We start from the raw sequence: 21,481 nt of genomic DNA on the forward strand, positions 1-21,481 counted from the left end.
GTGTGTGTGTGTGTGTGTGTGTGTGTGTGTGTGTGTGTCCCTTTGCCATGTCTGCTACACACGTAATATCCCTGCAATCGAGCTTTCTGTTCTCAGCGTGGTCTTGGCATACAATAAATATTTATTTATTTGGCTGCATCGGGGTCTTAGTTGTGACTCGTGGGATCTTCGTTGCAGCATGGGGGATTTTCGTTCCCCCACCCCAGCCCTGGAGCCTGCCTTTTGTCCTCACTCCTGACACTACCTGGGCTTAGAGTGGCGTGGTTCCAGCTTCAGGGCTCCTGCCTTCCTCTTCCACATTCTCATGCCAAGCACAGGCCAAAGCAAAGGCACATAGAGGAGTGGCAGGGCATAGAGGAGTGGCAGGGCATAGAGGAGTGGCAGGGCAGGATAGAACGGGGGGGTTGAGTCCAGAAAACGGCATAGTCCTCGCAACTGGGCAGCTGGCATGCGGTGGCTTCAGGCCACCAGGCCCAGCTGGGGGGACAGGAGCAGCAGCAGTGACGGTAACAGAGCGGCCAGGCTGAGGGTCTGGGCCCCGTGCACCGCGCAGCTCAGCTCCACCTCCACGGGGTAGTGATCGCTGATGTTGAGGGCCTGGGGGTGGGCAGCGGGACAAAGCGTCAGTCTCGGGGCCTAGGGGCTTCTCCACGAGCCCGTTCCTGCCTCACCCCTTTACCTCCTCCTCGGTGAGCCCGAGGCTCTGGGGGAAGTCGAAGGCGGCTGCGCCGCGCAGCATGCTCTGCAGATGCTCCCCGTGTAGCACTATGCGGTCGTAGGTGCAGTGGGTGCTGGCCCGCACCGTGGTGTCCACGCCATCAGGGATGGCCCAGTGGAAGCCAGCCTGAGTCCGAAGGACTAGGTCATCCAGGCGCTTTTTGGTCAGTGAAGCACAGTCAGCGTTGAAGTCCCCAAGCAGGATCACGTCCTGGAGAGGGAAGCAGCAGTCGGGCCTGGCCACCTGGCCGTCCTGTCCCCCTCCCTCCCATACAATTGGCCCAGCCCTACCTCGCTCTGCCAGCGCTGGGAGGCGTCCAGAAACACGTGGTACAGGGCGTTGAGCTCCGTCTCTACGGCCTTCGGCGTGGTGTGCAGTGGGACCAGCACCAGGCTGGGAAGGACTGCAAGGCCCCGGGGACAGAGGGCTCCCAGCCACTCCTGGCCCTCCTCTGCCCAGTCCCCCCAGGGCCCCGTAGAACCCATCAGACCCCCATTCCTGCTCCCTCATAGGGGGCCACCCTTCATCCCTACCTACCCTTGCTGGGCAAAGAGAACCGGCACACAAAGGGCTCCCGGGCAAAGAGGTCATTCTGATCGTCGTACACGTAGGAATCCAGGACCTGCGCCCTGTGTGACCTGGTGGACCACTGGTTTCAGTTTGCAAGTGCTCACATCAGACCTGGCACTCAGGGGGCAGCCCTCCACCAGCAGCTCCATTTCATGTGAGCACAGCCTGCCTAGCCTTTCTTTCTAGAACTTCTTTTAGATTGAGATATTAATTTGCACATCGTAAAACTCACCTGTGTAAAATGCACGATACAGTGGCATTCAGTACATTCACAAGGTGGTGCAACCATCCCCACAATCAATTTTAGAACATTCTTATCACCCCAAAGAAACCTCGCCCATGAGCAGTTCCCGTTCCCCTCCCCGCCAGCCCCTGGCAGCCCCTGATCTGTCTTGTCTCTGTACATCGCCTCTGCCGGACATTTCATGTGAACGGAATCCAATAATACATAGTCTTCTGTGTCTGGTTCTTTCCCTCAGCACATGTTTCAGGTTCATCCAGGCTGCAGCCTGGCTCAGACTTCCTTCCTTCTTAGGCTGAATGATATCCTACTACGTGGAGAGACCGCCTTTTGTTTATCTGTTCATCAGCTGACGGACACTCGGATCATTTCCACTTTGAGATTGTTATGAGCGGTGCTACTGTATGGGCGTGTCTCTGTTCCCCCATCATTTTGGAGTGAATTCTAGACATTATGTAATTTCATCTATATATAGGAACAGGTCTCCTTCCCTGACTGCCACCCTTGCCCTCTCAATCCTGACCCCCGCCCCAGGCTATCCTCCCAGGGACTTAGGGCTGTTTCTGGAAACTGGGTCTGCCCAGGACCCACGACAGGCCCCTGGTGAGCCTCTTCCCAGAAGCTGCAACCAGTCACTCCCAAAGAGGGAGCCAGCCTCACCCCGAGCCCCTGTGGCTTCCACAGGAGAGAGGCGGGGGGCCCCACTTCTGTACTTGCAGAAGGACGGCCACCCGCTGGAGGGACACGTGGGCACTAAAGCTGTCTGGGGTAGAGGACAAGAAGACCCCAGGGTAAAACCACTGAGGAGAAAAAGGGTGATGCGGAGGTGAGGGCCACCCTTGGGGCTACTGCGCCGCCGCACACCGGGCCAAGTGTCCAGACCGCCCCGGTCACCATCTGCACTCACCGGTAGATATACACGTATTTCTCCTTGTACGTGCCACGCCCCAGCAGGTGGCTGCTCAGGAAGCTGTAGGGCCCAGAGTCATCAAATCTGCCAGGAAAGGGGAACCTCGGGTCAGTGGCCCTGAGGCTCTGTGGGGCCCCCAGTTTAGACCCACAGAGCCCTCCTCACCGATTGAGTTCTCGAAGCAGGAGTGGGATGGCACTGCCAGTAGAGTCCACCACCTCCTGCAGCACTGTGATGTCACAGCGAGCCAGGATCTGCAGGACACCAGGAAGGCCAGCCCCACTCAGTGCCAGCCACCCTGGGAGAGGGGTGGTATCCCTGGGGGCCCGGCACCAGCGCGGCCAAGAGTGGCACGACACGCTGGCTGCAGGCCAAACAGAGCAGCGAGGCTAGAAGGGACCCGGGAGAAGACTGAACGCCATCTCCACCAACACCACACCCACTTTATGGAGGAGGAGACTGAGGCCAGTGACAGGGAAGGAAGGTGCTCCATGTCTCCACACCATGTCTCCTGATGTCCCCTCTTCTCTGGCACATGCCCCTGGTCAGGTAGGGCTAGGGGGCTTTGGGCCATGGTCCTTAGGGGCACAGCTTCTCTGCAGTGATGAACCTACCTGAACTAAGGTGTCCAGCACAGGCTCCCTGGCCACCTTGCTGAGCGTCAGCCGCTGGGTGTTAAAAGCACAGATGTGAAAGGTGTCAGCCCCACCAGCCAGGAGGAGGAGCAGAAGCAGTGCATGGCCGTGTATGGGCTTCTGGAACCCTCCAGAGGAATCCAGGTTGCTCCAGGTTCAGGTCCCAGTTGGGCTCAATTCTAGTTCCAGAAGGACATGGTAAAATGCGACAGAGAAAGCGATGCCGTCCTGCTGCTGCCCAGCACCAGCCTCCCAGAGCTGCCAGCATCACACATTTCCTGCCTTTCTTGTGGACACCTTCCCACATCAGCATGTATGGTTCAGTCTTGTTCTTTTTAACTGCGGTCAAATACACGTAGCATCACGTTCACCATCTTAACCATTTTGAAGTTCAGTGGCATGAAGCACCTTCACATTGTTGTGCAGCCATCCCCACCATCCATCCCCAGAACTCTTCCATCTTCCCAAACTGAAACCCTGTCCCCATTTGACACTAGCCCCCACATCCCCTCCCCCAGCCCGTGCCCCGCCCCCATCCTACTTTCTGTCTCTAGGAATCTGCCTGACTCTAAGCAGCTCATACAAGTGGAGTCATACAGTATCTGCCTGTCTGTGACCGTTTGATCTCACTGATCATAATGTGCTCATTTTATCCATGTCAGAATGTCCTTCCTTGTAAATTCTAAATAACATTCCACTGTATGGATGGACCACGTTTTGTTCATCTATTCACCTATCCATGGACGCTGGGTTGCTTCCACTTTTTGGCTACTGTCAATACTGCTACTGTGAACATGAGTGTACAGATATCTCTTCAAGTTCCTGCTTTCAATCCTTTTGGTTAGATACCTAGAAGTGAAATTGCTGGAACATATGGTAATCCTATATTTAACTTTTTTGAGGAACCGCCATACTATTTTCCACAGTGGCTGCCGCATCTTACATTCCCACCAGCAGTTCACAAGGGTTCAACCTTAGAGTTGATTCCAACTTTTCACTGCCATTAGCAACTAGAAGGACCATCTTCGTGCATCTCTGTCTCCTCACTTGGCAGACATTATGCTTAAGACAAACTCCCAGCAGTATAATTGCTGGATTCAAGGGCGTATGCATTTAGAATGATCTCGGACACACCAACTCACCACACTGCAGTGTGTGATGGAGCCCCTCTCCCCATCCCCTCCACTACTGGTGAGCCCTACTTGTTCATCTTACCAGCTGGAGCACCCCTCTTCCTGAGTGTCTTTCGGGCTCAGGCCCTTGCTCAACTCCCTGTTGGTGTTGCCCTCATACAGCGACGTAAGTCCCTCTACTTCTGTCTGCCTGCTTTTCTCTGTTGCCTTGTCACCTTCCCCCTTGGTTTCACTTTCTGCCTGCCGGGGCTCCATGCCTGTTTCTCCCTAGCCACCTGCTCTGTCATTCATGCTAGTTTGGGTCCCCTGCCCTGGTATCTATTCTGGGATGTATGTAGGCCTTTAGGCAGCCCTGGGCTGGCAAGGGCAGGCTTGGAGGCTCTGGGGCCAGGGGCTCCCAGATGGGCGGAGGAAAAGAACTAGAGAGTTCCTGGCCTCAGCCCAAAGTCGGTCCGGGCTCCCAACACCAGCCCTTAGCCCCAGCCCTGGGATTCCCTTCCCCTCTCGCCTTCCCTCACAGGCTGGGGGCAATTTCCTTCTTCCCTCTGGCCAGAGGGCTCCCATACCTGTGCAGAACGGGTCGTCTCCACACCACCTTCCTGTGCTGTGAGCGGATCGCGACTCCCCACGGAATCACAACGTCTGCCTGGGCAGGGACCGTAGACGAAAAAAGAGAAACAGACTCTCAACTCTCCCCACCCGTCAGGGCGGGCTCGGCAGCCCCACCCTTCCCGGTGGGCGGGCCCGGCCCTGGCTCCACCCCGGAGGCCGCCGGGAGGTTGGGCAGCTGGCCTGGCTTGGACCTGGCCGCCCACTTTCCCACCAGACCCCGCCTTCGCCGCCCGGGTGGGACAGGGCGCTAGCGGAGGTAAAGGCGGGGGAGGGTTTGAGCAGATGACCGTGCTGTGAGTCAGAGTTTTTCCTGTGCCCAGGGCGCGTAGCGAGGAGCTGCGGGCGCCCGAGCGCAGACTCTGTTCTGTGCTCTCCCAGGCCCGGCGCTCAGCCCCCGTCCCCGGCCGCCTGCAGGAAGGATACGGTGGGGAAGACTCCAGAGCTGGAGCGCGTGCCTGAAAAAGGGAAGCTCCGCGGCGAGCCTGGGCACCCCCGAGGACAAGGGCCTTATCGCCAAGTCCTCGGGCCGGGCCCGGTGTGGCTGCGCACTCCTGAGCGCTCTGAATACCGAAAGCGAGCGACAGTCGGCGCAGGAACTGGCCATGGTGGTGGAAGCCGAGGGCGGACTAAAAAACTGTACCTGAGAGATTAGAGCGCTGGCAGCTCAGTGCCCCGTGGGGGTCCTGCACTGTCGCTGCTGGGACAAGTGGGGGACTCAGGCGGTGTCTGCGGGCGGCCGATGGGTCCTTACTGAATGGTTGTAGTGCGGTCTTCGGGGCAATGTCCCCGTTGGCAGGACCTACGTGCTAATGGATTGGGGGTGGGGATGAGCCGAAGACTGGGAATTTTTTTTTTTTCCGCGTCTTGCTGGATCTTAGTTCCGGAGCAGGGATTGAACCCAGGCCCTCGGCAGTGAGAGCGCCGAGTCCTAACCACTGGACCGCCAGGGAATTCCCGGGAAAAATATTTTTTAATCAGTAAAATTATACTTTGCTTTAAAAATAAAAAATAGACTGCTTAACGCCTACAGGGCTTTCTTTTTGGGGTGATGAACATGTTTGGACCTAGTTAGAGGTGGTGGTTGACAACACTGTGGGTATACTAAACGATATAAAATACTGTAATATATATAGTATTTCCTATTGTATGTTATATGCTGCTATATATTACATATTGCATCACACGTTACATTATATTACATACATACATTAGTATAGTACAATTCTGTAATATTGTGATTATATAAAGTTGTAGGGCTTCCCTGGTGGCACAGTGGTTAAGAATCGCCTGCCAATGCAGGGGACACGGGTTCGTGCCCCGGTCTGGGAAGATCCCACGTGCCGCGGGGCGGCTAGGCCCGTGAGCCATGGCCGCTGAGCCTGCGCATCCGGAGCCTGTGCTCCGCAGCGGGAGAGGCCACAACAGTGAGAGGCCCGCGTACTGAAAAAAAAAAAAAAAAAAAGTTGTATGTAGCTAATTATGTAAAGTTACATAATGTAACATATACAATACATAACGTTTAACATTACATATGTTACATACATAAAATAATGTAATATAAAATGCTATAAAATACTATAAAATGGTTAATTCCGTGTTATATGAAATTAATGAAAACAAAGGGGGAAAGAAACTAAAGTAAAAGTGCTCCGCCAGCCCCGATCTTTTTTTTAAAATAAATTTATTTATTTATTTTTGGTTGCATTGGGTCTTCATTGCTGTGCGCAGTGCACGGTTTTCTCATTGCAGTAGCTTCTCTTGTTGCGGAGCACGGGCTCTAGGCGCGTGGGCTTCAATAGTTGTAGCACGTGGGCTTAGCTGCTAGCACCGCGGCATGTGGGGTCTTCCCTGACCAGGGCTCAAATCCGTGTCCCCTGCATTGGCAAGCAGACTCTTAACCACTGCACCACCAGGGAAGCCAGCCCCGATTTTGTGTGGTGTCAGGTAATCGTGCTGCGCAGCCCATGTTACTCTCGGAGAGTTCACCGGGGAGGAACTAATGAGACAAAATGGACCTGCAGCCGGTGGGCGGCCTCAAATCCGCGCTGCTCCGGAGCGGGGCGGGGCCACGGGGCCCGCGGGCCCGCCCCCGCTGCCGTCAAGCGGCCCGAGCGCGTTTTGCGACAGACGGCGGTAGAGCCCGGCGCCGTCGCAGGCTCGCTTTCCGGCGGGTGCGGGGGCTTCGCGGCTGCTTCTCCCGTCTGCGCTAGGTTCTCAGTGCGCACCCCATCTCCTGGCTCCAGGGCGGCTAGTGTGTGGCGAGAGATCGGGGATGGGCCCGGTTCTGGCCTGACCTACTAGGTGACCTTGGTCGAGTCCCCTGTCGCGCCGAGCCGCGGCGCCCGTCTGTGGCGCGGGCCTGTTAGGGACCCATCCCCCGAGCGGTTGAGGACACAGACCTAGAGTAGCCCCACAGCCTGCCCCAGGGCAGGGGGAGCGCCGGGCCGCCGGGGGCGGTGGGGGAAGCTCGGTCGGGGCGGGGAGATGCCCCTACATGTGAAATGGCCGTTCCCCGCGGTGCCGCCGCTCACCTGGACCCTGGCCAGCAGCGTCGTCATGGGCTTGGTGGGCACCTACAGCTGCTTCTGGACCAGTGAGTGGACCCAAAGCCGAGGCAGGGTTGGCCACGGGTCTCCACGCCCAACCAGAGTTGGGGTTCGGGGTTGGGGGCGCTGGCAGGGGCTGGCTTGGGCGGGGGGGGAGCTCTGGGCTCCCCGGAAAGAAAGCAAAGATCCCGACCCTCCCGCTCTCCCGCCAGAGTACATGAACCACCTCACCGTGCACAACAAGGAGGTTCTGTACGAGCTCATCGAGAACCGAGGCCCAGCCACACCCCTCATCACGGTGTCCAATCACCAGTCCTGCATGGATGACCCTCACCTCTGGGGTACACGGGCCAGTGTGCTGGGTTTGGGGAAGCAAGGAGGGAACCTGGGACAGGGCCAAACACAAGCAGAACAAACTCACTCCTCACGGGCTGCTTCGCATAGCTCTGGCACTCCTGTTGCTGGGCTGTCCTGCTCCAGGGATGGAAGTTTGATTTGTGGCCCCTTCAGCATCCTCCTAGGGAGTGTAATTTGGAGAGCGCCTCAGGTATTTGGAGGGAATGGACGTAGGGCAAGGTCTGACAGCTTCTTTACTCTGACGTATCAGGCCCAATGTGTCAGACCCTCCATTCTCTAAACTGTTGACGGTTCCAAAGAGCCTTGGGAACAAACCTGAGGACCACAGAGTGTCCTGTCAAGGAAACTCTGGGCTAGGGGCTGGAAGACCTGGGTCCTGTTTCCAGCGTTGCCCCAGGCTGGGTTTGTAGCCTTCCACCAGCCTCGCTGGGGAGCCCGCTTCCCCACCTAGAAGTTCCTGCTCTGCTGACTTCACAGGGAGTGGCTGGGCTCCAGCAACCCAGATGGCTGGGTACAGGGGTGCCCGGGGCTCCCACTGCTGGACTCAGGAGGTTATAGACTAGGAGCTAGAGCTCGTGGGAAGCCATTTGGTCAAATCAGAGCCTTTCATAGCTCACCCTTGCCGCCGGCCAGAGCATGGCCTGCAGGGTGCCACAGGCAGATTCCAGGAGACCAGGAAGGAGGCTCTAGAGCCATCCAGTAACCTGGACCAAGGTGGCGGCAGTGACAGTGGGGAAATGGGTAGAAGAATAGGCAGCATCAGAATGTATCGGGGAGGTAGGCAGACCAGCTGTGGTGACTAATAAGACATACGGGGTGGGAGAGAGGGAGGGGCCCGGGAGAACTTGGGGGTCCAGCCCAAGGGTCGGGAAGATGCCACTTTGGGCCATAGGGAAATGGTAGTACTGCTGTCCATGTCCCTCATTCCCCAAAACAGGATGACAGAAATCGGCGCCCCCTAGGTACAAGGTAAGTTGGGGCATGAAGTCTTTCCTCTCCTTCTCCAGGGATCCTGAAACTCCGCCACATCTGGAACCTGAAGTTGATGCGTTGGTGAGGAGCAGTGGGCCCCTCGTGGTGGGCCGGCAGGCTTCACCCATCTCTGCCCAGGTCTGCCCTCCCCCTACTGTGCCCTGGAGGAGCCTCCAGCAGTCCAGGCAGGGCACGGGGTGGGGCCCCGCAGGCACTCCTGTGCCTCCATTCTGCACTGCCCACGATGTCAGGCCTCACGCTGGGGGCAGGGCAGAGAAGCAGGGTGCAGGGGAGGCCGCGGTGACCACGTCTGTCCCCGCTCCAGGACCCCCGCGGCCGCAGACATCTGCTTCACCAAGGAGCTGCATTCCCACTTCTTCAGCTTGGGCAAGTGCGTGCCCGTGTGCCGAGGTGAGGTGCTTCTGGGGGCTTCTCTGGCCTCCCTTGGGGCCGGGAGACTGGTGGTCCATGCCTCTGGCTTGGCAGTGCTGGGAGTAGAGGGACCCTGGTGGGCCAGGCAGCCAGGGAGCCGGGGGCCACTGCCTCACTCGCGTGAGGCCCAGCTTCATCCTGCGGCAGGAGGGGTGGCAGTGGCTTCTTGGAGCGCACTGCATTCCCTGCGACTGCCTGAGGATCGTGTGCCTCCGGCTCCGATGTTAGACGTGGACGAGGCGTTATCCACGGTTCCTTCTCTTGAGGACGTTGCTGAGAGAGACTCACTGATGGCAGTGTGGTGTCATCAGTGTGTGATGGTGGTGGCGTGTGCCGTAGGGTGAGGGGTGTGATGTTGAGTGATTAATCAGCACCTCTCAAGAGCTTCCGGAGGTAGGGCCCATTTTCATCCCCTTCTCCAGATAAGGGGACTCAGAGGGATAAAGGTGCTGGCCCAGGGTCACAGGGCAAGAGGTGGCAAAGCCAGGATTCAAATCCAGGTTGCTTTTCCCTCTGGGGAAGCAGGATTTTTCCAGGGAGAGTATGAAAGGAAAGGCATCCTAGACACGGGAAGCATGTAGCAGACACTGGAGAGGTACGTGATAAAGGTAGAAAATGTGCATTGCAGGCTGAAAGTGAAGGTTCTGGAACAATCATGTGAAGAATTTGGGCTCTGCTTTCTCATCAGGGTAGTGACAGGGCTTTCGAGTGTGGTTAGAGAGAGAGCCCCCGGCTGCAGTGTGCCTGGAGGGCAGAAGCGGGGTCGAGGATTGTAGCTGGGCCTCTGGGGGTCACCACAGAGAGCAGAGACGAGACGGCTTTGGGATACGCTCTGGAGCCGGAGTGGACAGGACTTGATAGGTTGGGTGTAGGAGGGGGCGAGGAAAAGAAAACGCAAAGATGACACTAGGTGATGTCTGGTAATGATGAGCCACTGGGAGGATGGGACTAGGGGAAGGCAGCATGGTGGTTGAGAGGAGCCTGTCACCTGAGGAGGGAACGGTCCAGAGACAGTGAGATGCGCAGCTCTGGAGCTCGAAAAAACGCTTGGGAATAAAGATACCGGGAACTCAACCGCAAACAAAGTCACAAACATAGAAGTGAGATCGTAGACGGGGAGAGCACGGAGAGAGCAGGGCCCCAGGACAGCACCTCAGCACAGAAGGAGATACGAGCCACCAAGACAGCAGAGAGCAGTGGCCAGAGAGGAAAGAAGCAAAACAGGGCCCCTCGGTACTGTGGAAGCCTCTGGTGACCCTGGAGAAGCCACTTCTCTGGACTGACGGCCACAGGAGCTTCGGGGCAGGGCGTGGGGTAGATGGGGGGTGGGGGTTGGCCACTCCTCCCAGAGGTTGGGTTGTGAAGGGGAAGTAACCAAAGGGCGTTGGAGGTCAGGGAAATCTTATTTCTAGTAGATGGAAGTAAAACATGGTAAAATCCAATAAAGTAACCTCAGATAATAAACAAGGTTCTTTAATGAAAAGCTGCAGCGCCCACCCACCCTCCAGAGCCGCAGACCTAGTTACTCCCCAGAGATAGCCACCTGGAACACTTTCTGTTTTTGGTGCTTTTGGAGGCGGCTTCCTTTCACTGAAACACAAGCAGAGGCTACAGTGTCATGGCAAGTGCACTGCTCTGAGAGACGGCGACTCTGCGCAGGCAGCCCGTCCCTGAGTCTCAGTTCCTCCTCTCTGCAACCTCAGAGGCCTTCCGTGTCCACTTCTAGTCTCATTCTGCTTTTTGACCCGCATCTAAGTTTTATTGCACAATAAAAGCAGCAAGTGAAATCTTAATCCTAAGCACCTTCTGGTGAGAGAAAGTGGGCAGGGACAAGCTGTTTCTCAAACGCATTTGACGTGCAGCAAAGATCTAACAACACGTATTGAAGCAAAGGAAGTATCTGGCATATGTTGCTTCTGTGTTCCAGAAAATTCCCCTTGCCCCCCAAGCATAGGCCTTGTGATAGGACGTGAAGTGTCGGAGTGATCTTGCACAAGCTATACAAGTGCGTAGAAGTAGCATTTGCAAAAGCTAAACATTATGAAGTGTTGCTCCCAAAGCACGGTCTTTGTAAATTTTGATTCCAAGCTGGATGGCTCGGTTGCGCCCCTGCAGCCCACCCCTACCGGCTAATGCGAGCCCAGGTAGGGAAACTGCTGCTCTCAGCTGCGACGCCCTGAGAAACTGCAGTGGGTGACTGCTCCCCAGCTCCAGCCCCTAAGGGAGCTGCCGGGCCGGGTTCCCATTTGGGTTGGGTTGAGGCTCCTGGATCCCTATCTAGCACCTTCCAAAGACTCCGCCTTGCAGAGAACAGGTTGAAAGTCCATTTCTTAGTGCATTGGCCCAAAGAGTCCTGGTGTCAGTCTGTCTGTCTCTCTCCCTCTTTGTGCTGCGGCTCTCTACTCCTTACTTGATAACATAAGGATATTTACCCCGCTTCTTCAACCTCCCCCCTTCTCTGTCTCTGTCCACTCTACGGACAAGGTTGACGAGTGAGGCTCCACTGTGCGTGGGTACAGATTGCCCCCACGTGCCTCCAGGTCAGGAGCCAGCACGCGGCATTGGGCATTCATGTCTGTGTTGTTGCTGACCGCCGGGCCACCTGGGTCCAGTGTCGTGGTCTCAGGGAAACTCTAAGGCAAGTGTTGCTAGCACCGGGGGCGGCTCAACCCTGCTGTTTTCCATGTAGCAGGTTTGAGTTTTCCCCAACTCTCAGTGACACTGTGTTCCGTCAAACATTCTCCCGTTCCCGAGAGGCCTGGCTGAGGGTGAGTCTAGTTTTCAGGGGGAGCCTTTCAAGGAAGGGGCCAGCAGGAGGCAGGGCCAGCAGAGGCTGAGGGCTCAGGAAGGGCTGGGGGGCCTGTGAGGAGTGGCTGCGGGAACTGGCCTGGCAGAGACCCCGGGGACAGGGTCGCTGTCCAGAATCTGGGGCCCAGGTGAGGCTGGAAATCACGCACACACTGGGCCAGAGGCAGCAAATGGCAGGCTCGCCCCAGGGGTGGCTCACCCTAAAGCTTCAGGAGCCCAATCAGGGAGGCAGCCGAGCAGGCCCGAGGGACTGGCCTGGGAAGGTGTCCGTGTGGGCCGCCCGCTGGGGGATGGGGAGCTGCTGCTTCGTGCCCAGGGAGGGCGGAGGGGGGCCCTGGAGGATGGAGACTGAAGGGAGGGACTGTCTCTTGGCAGGAGATGGCGTCTACCAGAAGGGAATGGATTTCATTTTGGAGAAGCTCAACCACGGGGACTGGGTGCACATCTTCCCAGAAGGTCAGTGGGGCTGGCAGGGTCGTGACCCTCTCAAGAACATGGGTGGGACTGCCCCCCCCGCCGCCGCCCGGCAGCCCCCAGCCTCACCTCCATCCTGCCTCTCAACAGGGAAAGTGAACATGAGCTCCGAGTTCCTGCGCTTCAAGTGGGGTGAGAGCCGCTGGCCGCCTCCGGCTGGGTTGGACTGTGGCAGGCGGGGCAGAGGAGCGTGTTGGGAGCGGCGGGAAGGGCAGGTGCCGGCCCAGGGCAGCTGCTTTTGACTGGGGGAAGGCAGGAGTGGCCCCGGCCGCAGGCTGGCACCGCAGCTCCACTCATGCCACCATTTCTGCCTCTCTCTGGGGTAGGAATCGGACGCCTGATCGCCGAATGTCATCTCAATCCTGTCATTCTGCCGCTGTGGCATGTCGGTGAGCCAAGGCTGCGGCCCAGGGAAAGGGGCTTCGCTCGCTCGTATTGGCGGGTGGGTCTCCTCTGGGTGGCAGAGAGGGGGTGCCCGAGCTGCCCTGCTCCACCCCACACCTGCTTCCCAGCCTTCTGTCTGCTGTGCTACAGGAATGAACGACGTCCTTCCTAACAGCCCGCCCTACTTCCCCCGCTTTGGACAGGTGGGTAGGGCTGCTGACCTTGTCCGTCTATCTGTCTGTCTGCCATCTGCCCCATGACTCCCACTCAGCACCACTGAGGCCAGATTCAGGAGGCTGCAGCAGGGGGAATGGAGTGAAGCGGGGTGGGGTGTCTTCCTGGCACCAAGGCCGGGGCCGGGGCAGGGGCAGGCCTTGGGACTGGGACAGGACAGGATGGGATGACTAGGGCATGGACCCCGGGACTGGGATGGCCCTTGGATGTCACTGAGCCCAACCACCTCGTTTTAAAGAGGTTAGAGTGGACCCGAGGGAGTACTCAGCAAGGTGGGGACAGGACTTGGCCTCTGGCTCCCCAGGGTGCTGGGGCTGTGGGCACCCCCCGCTCCTGTCGCCCACAGAAAATCACCGTGCTGATTGGGAAGCCCTTCAGTGCCCTGCCTGTGCTCGAGCGGCTCCGGGCAGAGAACAAGTCAGCTGTGAGTTTCTCCCCCAGGCCATCCCAGAGCTGTCCTAGCCCATCCCAGTGCCCTTGGCCTCCCAGGGACCCTGGGCGAAGCTCCCTGAGGGCTGCAGGCCAGCCCCAGTCCTTCCCCTCAGGTGGAGATTCGCAAAGCCCTGACAGACTTCATCCAGGAGGAATTCCAGCACCTGAAGAGCCAGGCCGAGCAGCTCCACAACCACCTGCAGGCCGGGAGATAGGCGCCACCCTGCCCAGACCCCGCCCAGATCCTGCCCTGGCTTTCCTCTTGGACTGGGGCGGGGACAGGGAGGGGCGGCGAGGCCTGGGACAGAGGCAGCTCTGGGACCCGAGTCCCAGCTGCCGGGAGATCGGTGCTGCCTTGGGTTCTGGCCCTGCACAGAGCTGGGCTGGGAGATGGACTGATGCTTTGAGCTCAGATACGGTTTTTTAGACAGATTTGTTCAGAACCCTTAACGGGTGCCCTCTCCTAGTTGGTGTGCGTTCCAGCTCCTCTGTGGTTCTTCAGCTGAAAGAAGGGTCTCAGCTGCTCCTCCCACTTGGCCACGCAGGGAGGAAGACATTTAGGCAGCGGCCTCCTTCCTTCTTGCCTTCAAGGTGTTCTCTCCCAGGGCCGGGCACTGGAGGGAGGGTAGTTGAAGCGGGGCAGTGGCCAGGCCTGGCTTCTACCCGCCTGCCCTGATCCAGGAGCTGCTCACCACTTCCTCAGGGATGGCCGTCAGCCACGTCTTCCTTCTGCACGTGCTCCCCACAGGCGTGGGCCCCTCGGGCAGGGCCCGCCCTGGGCTGCAGGTAGAAGAAGTGGAGCCCAGCCAAATGGAGCCTGCAGCGAGGGCCCAAGACGCGGCCCCTGCCCTCACGCTGGGGCCTCCCTGGCAGCACCTGAACCCCTGGCGCCTGCGTTTTCATGTTTTATAAACAATAAAGCATCTGTGTTGTGCTCTTTTACATCTGGCCTCCCTGTAGGGGTGGGGGTGGGAGGTGACCCTCTGGACAGGAAGGCTGGGCCTTAGAGCTCTGGGCACATCGAGAGCACTTGACCAGATGGGCTCTCAGTCTGTACCAGTCGCCTAAGGCTTCTGTCATTGTCTATGATCCCCGTACAACCTTGCAAAAGTAGGGATTAATCTCATTCTGTAAAGGACGCAGAGCGAGGTTCATGGACTTGCTTCAAAACCCAAAGATTTGTAATACACGTAACTAACGCAGGGCTCACACCCAGAATAAATAAAGAACTCCTATAAATCAGTAAAAGGATAAACAATCGGATAGAAAAACGGGAAGATTGATGTGAGCAGTCACTTCATAGAAGAGGAAACAATGGCAGAGCTGAAAATACGTGTACTGTATGAGTTTGCTGTAACTGCAGTAACAAAGCACCCTAAACTGGTAGGGTTAAAACAACAAAAGATTTATTCTCTCACAGTGCTGGAGGTCAGAAGTCCAAGGTCAAGGTAACGGCAGGGTTGGCTCCTTGTGGGGGCTCTGAGGAGGGATCTGCCCCTCTCCTAGCTTCCAGTGGTGGCCAGCAATCCTTGGTGTTCCTTGGCTTGAAGACACAAGTTCACTCCAATCTCTGCTTCCAGCTTTGTATGGCCTCTTCTTCTAAGGACACCAGTCGCTGGATTAGGGCTCGCTACTCCACTATGACCTCATCTTAACTAATTATACTCACAAAGATCCTTTTTCCAAATAAAGTCCCATTCTGAGGTTCCAGGTGGACCTGAATTTGGGGGGACACAATTCAGCCCAGTACATACACTCTATGACCTGATATACATACCCTTTGAAATGCACGTATATGTGCACATACGCAAGTGTTGGCAGCACCACTAGCCGCGCTGGCTAAAGTGGGAAACCACTCATGTCTCTCAACACTAGACGGGCTCAATGACTGGCAGAACATCTCCCTAGGGGAATAGCAGTCATGTTACTGTTATGCAATGACTCACATTAACCTCCCAATTTTTTTAAATATTTATTTTGGCTGCGCCAGGTCTTAGTTGCAGCACGCAGGATCTTTGTTGCAGCATGCGGACTTCTTAGTTGTGGCTTGTGGGATCTAGTTTCCCGACCAGGGATCAAACCCGGGCCCCCTGCACTGGGAATGCGGAGTCTTACCTACTGGGCCACCATGGAAGTCCCTAACCTCCCAATTTTGAGCACAGAATCTAGACACAAAATGTAATACTGATTAATTCCATTTATATAAAGTCCGAAAACAGACAAAACAAAATCATCATATTGAGGGATGCCTGCTTATCTCGTGTGATGGCCTGGATGTTTGTGTCCCCCCACCCAATTCACTGAAACCTAATCCCCTAATGGTATTAGTAGGTGGGGCCTGTGGGAGGTGCTTAGGTCATGAGGTCATGGGGGTGAGGTCCTCATGATGGGATTAGTGCCCTTATAAAAGAAGCTCCAGAGAGTTCCCTCACCCCTTCCACCAGTGAGGATACAATGAGAAGTCTGCAACCCGGAAGAGGGCCTTCCCCTACCCTGATGGTACCCTAATTTCTGACTTCCAGCCTCGGGAACTGTGAGCAATAAATTTCTGCTGTTTATAAACGCCACAGTCTGTGGTACTTTGTCATAGCATCCTGGACGGACTGACACAATTGGTAAAATTATAAAAACCAAAGAGATTATCACAACAATCAGGTTTGTGGTCACTTTGGTGGAAGGGAGAAGGAAGTGATGGGAGGGGGATGAGGGGGTTTGGGGAGGTAGACATTTGAGTTCTTGACTTTGGTGATGCCAAGGGAGTGTTTTTGTTTGCTTTGCTAAGTCATTGCGCTGTACACCTGGATTTTGCAACTTTTCTTTTTTGGGCCAGTGTAGGGGTGGGGGGCAAGGAGTGTGTGGGGAAGGCAAGCCTGGGAGGGCTGAGAGGTGGTCTGGGTGAGCAGGCTCAGGGTGTGGACTCCACCTTGCCTGGGGACACACTCGAGATGATGTGGGATGCAGGGGTGAGGCGATGGCGCCCTTCCCGCCCCTTCACCTGTCTCACGCCCAGCACAGCATGGAGTTCAGTGTTTCAGCAGCAACGTTCCAGTGCCTAGTCACTTGCTGTGCGGGTGTTGTAACACTCCCACAGGGACCCTGGTGGTCTCCTGATCCCCGGATCCCAGCTACGGTGGGGTGCCCTGGAACCTGTCTCTTCCAGTGTGTCTCCTGCCTGGAAATGGGCAAGGAGGGGTGCTCCTAAGGGAAGGGGGAGACTGAATCACTGTGAACGACGGTGCCGTCTGCCACGGCCCCTGAGACATCTTGCGTTCTTAGGTCATGAAAAGCCTCCCGGCAAACAGGGACGGTAGGGAGCACCGGCACCTACCAAGGAAAGAGTGAAACCAGGGTCGCGGAAGGCTTACCACCAGACTAGCAAGGATGGCACGATGCTACCCGCGTCCCCCGCGCAGGATGATGCCATTTCGTCAAGCTCAAGGACGAGCAGACTGAGCACTAGACTGTTTAGGGGGACATACTGAAGTGGTCAACCTGTAAGAGAAAAAAAGAGAGAATGATAAACAACAAATTCAGGGTAGCCGTTACTTCTGGGCGTGGGGCAGGAAAAAGGGATTGGGGGAGACAGATGCTTGCCCAGGGCCTGGCAGCACTCTGTGGAGTCTGGGGTGGGTATATTTCACATAAAATAACGCATCATGTGTAACGTGTGTAAGACACAGGCCACAAGTGTCTACGTAACATATGTAATCTACGTAGCACACAGATATTACACATATTTTGGAATGTGTCCAACATTATATTAAAACAATTTAAGCAGACATGGAGTTGATGGGGGCCCAGAAGGGTTTTAATGAAGCACCGGACAGAAGGTGCTCGTGGGCGCTGTCAACAGTTAGCGAGTGACTCAGCTTAGCTGTCACCTTGTGGTCAAAGCAGACTCAGGTGGTGCCCCCCTTTGTGGCTCCCTCCCAGCCCCGTGTCTCCCCCTTTGGAACATCCATCACCCTGGGCTGTGACTCACTATTCTGCATCTCCTCCGGATCAGATTGTGAACTTGAGGGGCAGGGTCCGAGTCTGACTCAGTGCCTGGCCCATAGCAACCGCTTCAGGAAGCCTCGAGGTCACCACTCCAGGGACCTCTGGGAACTGAGGGAAGAAGAAAAGTAGCCACGGGACTTTCTCCCTTAAGGATGGTGAGCAAGAGACTGCTGGCCAGCAAGGTCACACTTTTGAGAAAGTCTTTGCCTTGAAACTTTATTTAAATGGTGCCCTTTGTGTTCCTAAGTCTGCCCATGGCCATTGGCTCCTCGTTTGTTTTTTTTTTAATATTTATTTATTTATTTGGCTGCATCGGGTCTTAGTTGCAGCATGTGGGATCTTTAGTTGCAGCATGCGGGATCTTTAGTAGTGGCCTGTGGGATCGAGTTCCCTGACCGGGGTCGAACCTGGGCCCCCTGCATTGGGAGCGCAGAGCCTTAGCTACTGGACCACCACAGAAGTCCCATTGGCTCCTCTTGTCACCCTGTGTCACTGTTCTGATCCCTGGGGCCTCTGTCCCTTCCCTCGACAGCTTTCACTCCTGTGGCATCATTATAGAACTTTCCTCTCAAAACGTGTCCCTTGCCGGGTCTGTCCTGGGCCTGGAGGACTTTGACTTTACTGTGATGCCCCAATTGGGGGTCCTCATTTTGTTTCCCCCCCAGGTGCTGGGCCGAGAAAGATTTCTAGGACTTTGGTGAGTGACGGAATGACAGACCGAGGGGATGCAACTGACCCCCAGGGCAGCGAGTGACAGCAAGAACAAGGCCAGGGGAGGGCTTGAGCATGAGGAGCTCTGGTTTCCCCACCCCCCGCTGGCTGCCCTGGCTTCGACCTCTCACTTCAGATGCTCCTGGGGCCCTTGCCCCACCATCATGCCACCTGGTCGAACCTCGGTCCTGCACCAACACTGAGGCAGTGACCTCTGCAGTCTCTTTTGCCTTCCCTCTCTGCCCCTCCATTACCCTGGCCAGGCCCCCATCATCTTTCTCCCAGATGATGGCAACAGCCTCCTCCTGGCTTCTGCTGGCACTCCCATCCCTATCATCCGCTCTGCTCCCACAGCCAGATCCGCCTTTTCAAATACAAATCAGATCGTGGCACTAGAACTTCCAACCTCTCCCAGGGTTTTGGGGGCACAGAAGGCTCCAGCACAAACCTCTCCCCTCAGCTGGCCCGGACATGGCCAGTTGGGGGCCCCACAAACAACCCAGACTTAACTGTCCCCAACTGATCTCATCTCCCAGTCCCCAACTCAGAGACATCCAAGAGCCACCTTCAGCCACTGTCCTCCCTGACCATGCCAAGCCCACCTCCTGTCTTCAGCTCAACTGCCACTGTCTTAGTCAGAGCCACATGTGTGACAACCATGACTACAATCTCATAAGCAGTTTCTCAGACAAGTGCAGGTGACCGATGGTCTGTCAGCTCCATGGGGCTGGGTGGGAGTCATTGTGTACACGGTGCAGCGGCTCCCAGCATCGTCCCCCTTCTCGTGTGCACGCAGATTGAATCCTGCCAGGGAGATGGTGTTTGAGGGGCAGGGGCGGCAGCAGCAGTGGCGGGGCACAGTGTCCCAGTGTCTAGTCACAAGTGCCCACATCTTTGCAACTACAAACGGCGCTGCAGTGGATCTCTTTGTATGTGCATCTTGTGCTTGGCTGAGTACTTCTGTTGAATGGATCCTAAGAGGGAAACTGCTTGGTTAAAGGTCAGACACGTTTTAGTTTGTTAGACGCTGCCAAATTAGCCTCCCAAAAAGTTCTACCAATCGATATTCTCACCACTGTGTAGGTGAGACTCTATTTCCTGACATCCTTGCCAGCAATGGGCCTGATCAAACTTTCCTCTCTCTCTCTCTCTATATATATATATTTAAATAAATTTATTTATTTATTTATCTTTGGCTGCGTTGGGTCTTTGTTGCTACGCGTGGGCTTTCTCTAGTTGTGGCGAGCGGGGGCTACTCTTCGTTGTGGTGCGTGGGCTTCTCATTGCAGTGGCTTCTCTTGTTGCGGAGCACGGGCTCTAGGTGTGTGGGCTTCAGTAACTGTAGCACGTGGGCTCGGTAGTTGTGGCTTGTGGGCTCTAGAGCGCAGGCTCAGTAGTTGTGGCGCACGGGCTTAGTTGTTCGGCAGCATGTAGGATCTTCCCGGACCAGGCACGAACCCATGTCCCCTACATTGGCAGACAGATTCTTAACCACTGCACCACCAGGGAAGTCCTTCCCTATATGTTTTATTATGAAAAATATCAAACATATAGCATGTTAGTTTCCCAGGGCTGCCATAACAGATTACCACAAACTGGTAGGCTTAAACCAACGGAAATTTATTCTCTCCCAGTTCTGGAAGCTAGAAGTCCAAAGTCAACAGGGCTGTGCTCCCTCTGAAAGCTCTAGGGAAGAATCTTTCCTTGCCTCTTCCAGCTTCTGGTGGCTCCAGGAGTTCCTCAGTTGGCAGCTGCAAAACTCTGTCTCCATCATCAATTGGCCTTCTTCCCTGTGTGTCTGTGTCTAAATTTCTCTCTTCTTACAAGGACACTAGGCACTGGATTTGGGGCCCACCCTAATCCAGCATGACCTTATTTTGATCACATCTGCAAAGATCCTGTTTCCAAATAAAGTGACATTTACAAGTTCTGGATACACATGACTTTTAGGGGGATACTCTTCAACCCAGTACATGTACCAAGGTCAAAAAAAGCTTACAGTGAACACCCATATACTCACCCGCTAGATTTCAATGGTCACTAATATGAGAAATGAAAAATGGCACAGAAAGGGACTTCCCTGGTGGTGCAGTGGGTAAGAATCCATGCTCCCAATGCAGGGGGCCGGGGTTCGATCCCTGGTCAGGGAACTAGATTCCACATGCTATGCCTCAACTGAGAGTTCACATGCCGCAGCTAAGGAGCGCGCCTGCTGCAGCTAAGGAGCACGCCTGCCGCAGCTAAGGAGCGCGCCTGCCGCAGCTAAGGAGCGCGCCTGCTGCAGCTAAGGAGCGCGCCTGCTGCAGCTAAGGCGCCCACATGCCACAAGCAAGGAGCGCGCCTGCTGCAGCTAAGGAGCCCACATGCCACAAGCAAGGAGCGCGCCTGCTGCAGCTAAGGAGCCCACATGCCACAAGCAAGGAGCGCGCCTGCTGCAGCTAAGGCGCCCACATGCCACAAGCAAGGAGCGCGCCTGCCGCAGCTAAGGAGCCCACATGCCACAAGCAAGGAGCGCGCCTGCCGCAGCTAAGGAGCCCACATGCCACAAGCAAGGAGCTGGCGCAACTAAATATGTATTTTTGTAATGGCACAGAAAAAGATGAAAGTCTCCCAATTTATTTGAGGTGGTGTCTCTCATCTTCTGACTCTAGCTGTCACTCTGTCTCTTTCCTCTCTTTAAGGCAAACTTCGAGAAAGGACAATCTATACCGTGTCTCCACTTCCTCACACTGACATCGCTCTCAGCAAACTGGTGTTGCTAAGTACAAGAAAGTTTTCTGTCCTCATCCTACCTGCTTCCTGGCAGCAGTCGAGAATGACGTTGTTAACCATGGTGTGCTTGAAACTTCCCTGGGTTTCCCCCTCCTCTTTGATGCTCCTTCTCCGATCTCTCTTCTGGATCCTCCTCCCTGCCCGTAGTAAGTGCTGGCGTTCCTCTGGACCCTATCCTGGGCGTCCTCTTCTCTCCCTACCTGTATAAAGGAGGGTCCATCTGCAGGAAAAAGAAACCACTCTTGCTACTTTAAGCACTAAGAAGATTAAAACAGGGAAGGGGGAAGCTGTGCGTGTGGGAACCAGCGGAGTCCGCTCCGCCCCGCTCCTTCTGCAGGGTTGGAACCCGCGGCGTCCGCAGAGGGGCAGGAGGCTGTGGGAGCCGGCGGAGCTCGGTTCCGCCCCCTTTCCTACTTGGAGCTTGCGCGCCTGGAGACACGTACAGCCAACCAGTGAAAAGGAGCGGCTGTGAGTGGCATCCACTTCGTCCAATAACCTGAGGGTCTGGAAAGCGGTCTTGCGCCCGGGCCAATGGCGGCTC

General features: G+C 56.0%; 2 protein-coding genes and 1 long non-coding RNA gene across 12 annotated transcripts; 1 reads left to right on the forward strand and 2 right to left on the reverse strand.

The window, feature by feature from the left end:
• Nucleotides 1-97: 97 nt before the first annotated feature.
• DNASE1L1 (deoxyribonuclease 1 like 1) lies at nt 98-4,462 on the reverse strand. Its single transcript, XM_027099898.1, has 8 exons — nt 4,290-4,462; nt 3,054-3,228; nt 2,605-2,693; nt 2,437-2,523; nt 1,256-1,356; nt 1,009-1,121; nt 680-928; nt 98-597 (listed from the first exon to the last, which is right to left on the reverse strand). Exons 1-8 carry the CDS (start codon nt 4,460-4,462, stop codon nt 460-462), a joined length of 1,125 nt encoding a protein of 374 aa, XP_026955699.1. The 3' UTR covers nt 98-459.
• Nucleotides 4,463-6,985: 2,523 nt separating this feature from the next.
• On the forward strand, nt 6,986-14,400 carry TAFAZZIN (tafazzin, phospholipid-lysophospholipid transacylase). Of its 9 annotated transcripts, none has more exons than XM_027099896.1 (10): nt 6,986-7,412; nt 7,578-7,706; nt 8,730-8,775; nt 9,020-9,105; nt 12,310-12,390; nt 12,499-12,540; nt 12,735-12,797; nt 12,943-12,995; nt 13,373-13,450; nt 13,572-13,795. In XM_027099896.1, the coding sequence occupies exons 1-10, from the start codon at nt 7,304-7,306 to the stop codon at nt 13,671-13,673; spliced, it is 789 nt and encodes a 262-aa protein (XP_026955697.1). In that variant the 5' UTR covers nt 6,986-7,303; the 3' UTR covers nt 13,674-13,795. The 9 variants fall into 9 exon arrangements, with proteins under 9 accessions (XP_026955697.1, XP_026955692.1, XP_026955691.1 ...); XM_027099894.1 differs by having other exon boundaries at nt 7,011-7,412; nt 13,265-13,450; XM_027099891.1 differs by having other exon boundaries at nt 13,373-14,400.
• Nucleotides 14,401-14,500: 100 nt separating this feature from the next.
• LOC113616515 (uncharacterized) lies at nt 14,501-21,316 on the reverse strand. Of its 2 annotated transcripts, XR_003431315.1 has the most exons (4): nt 20,961-21,316; nt 17,441-19,142; nt 16,824-16,950; nt 14,501-15,175 (listed from the first exon to the last, which is right to left on the reverse strand). It is a non-coding gene; the product is annotated as an uncharacterized LOC113616515 (long non-coding RNA). The 2 variants fall into 2 exon arrangements; XR_003431314.1 differs by lacking the exon at nt 14,501-15,175 and having other exon boundaries at nt 16,491-16,950.
• Nucleotides 21,317-21,481: the final 165 nt, after the last annotated feature.

Source organism: Aethalodelphis obliquidens, unplaced genomic scaffold, assembly GCF_003676395.1.
Source record: "Aethalodelphis obliquidens isolate GAN/ISIS:26980383/991018 unplaced genomic scaffold, ASM367639v1 scaffold146, whole genome shotgun sequence".
Taxonomy (NCBI): Eukaryota; Metazoa; Chordata; class Mammalia; order Artiodactyla; family Delphinidae; genus Aethalodelphis; species Aethalodelphis obliquidens.

Excerpts from the sequence above, each read along its gene's own strand:
- DNASE1L1 (XM_027099898.1), bottom strand. The coding sequence starts at position 4,462 with ATGGAGCCCCGGCAGGCAGAAAGTGAAACCAAGGGGGAAGGTGACAAG. Across the intron at positions 3,229-4,289 it reads GAAGAGGGGTGCTCCAGCTG|CTGGAGCAACCTGGATTCCT; the intron begins GTAAGATGAACA and ends TGGGACCTGAAC. Across the intron at positions 1,122-1,255 it reads GTTCTCTTTGCCCAGCAAGG|TCCTTCCCAGCCTGGTGCTG; the intron begins GTAGGTAGGGAT and ends GGGGCCTTGCAG.
- TAFAZZIN (XM_027099888.1), top strand. The coding sequence starts at position 7,304 with ATGCCCCTACATGTGAAATGGCCGTTCCCCGCGGTGCCGCCGCTCACC. Across the intron at positions 7,413-7,577 it reads CTACAGCTGCTTCTGGACCA|AGTACATGAACCACCTCACC; the intron begins GTGAGTGGACCC and ends CTCTCCCGCCAG. Across the intron at positions 12,391-12,498 it reads GGTGCACATCTTCCCAGAAG|GGAAAGTGAACATGAGCTCC; the intron begins GTCAGTGGGGCT and ends GCCTCTCAACAG.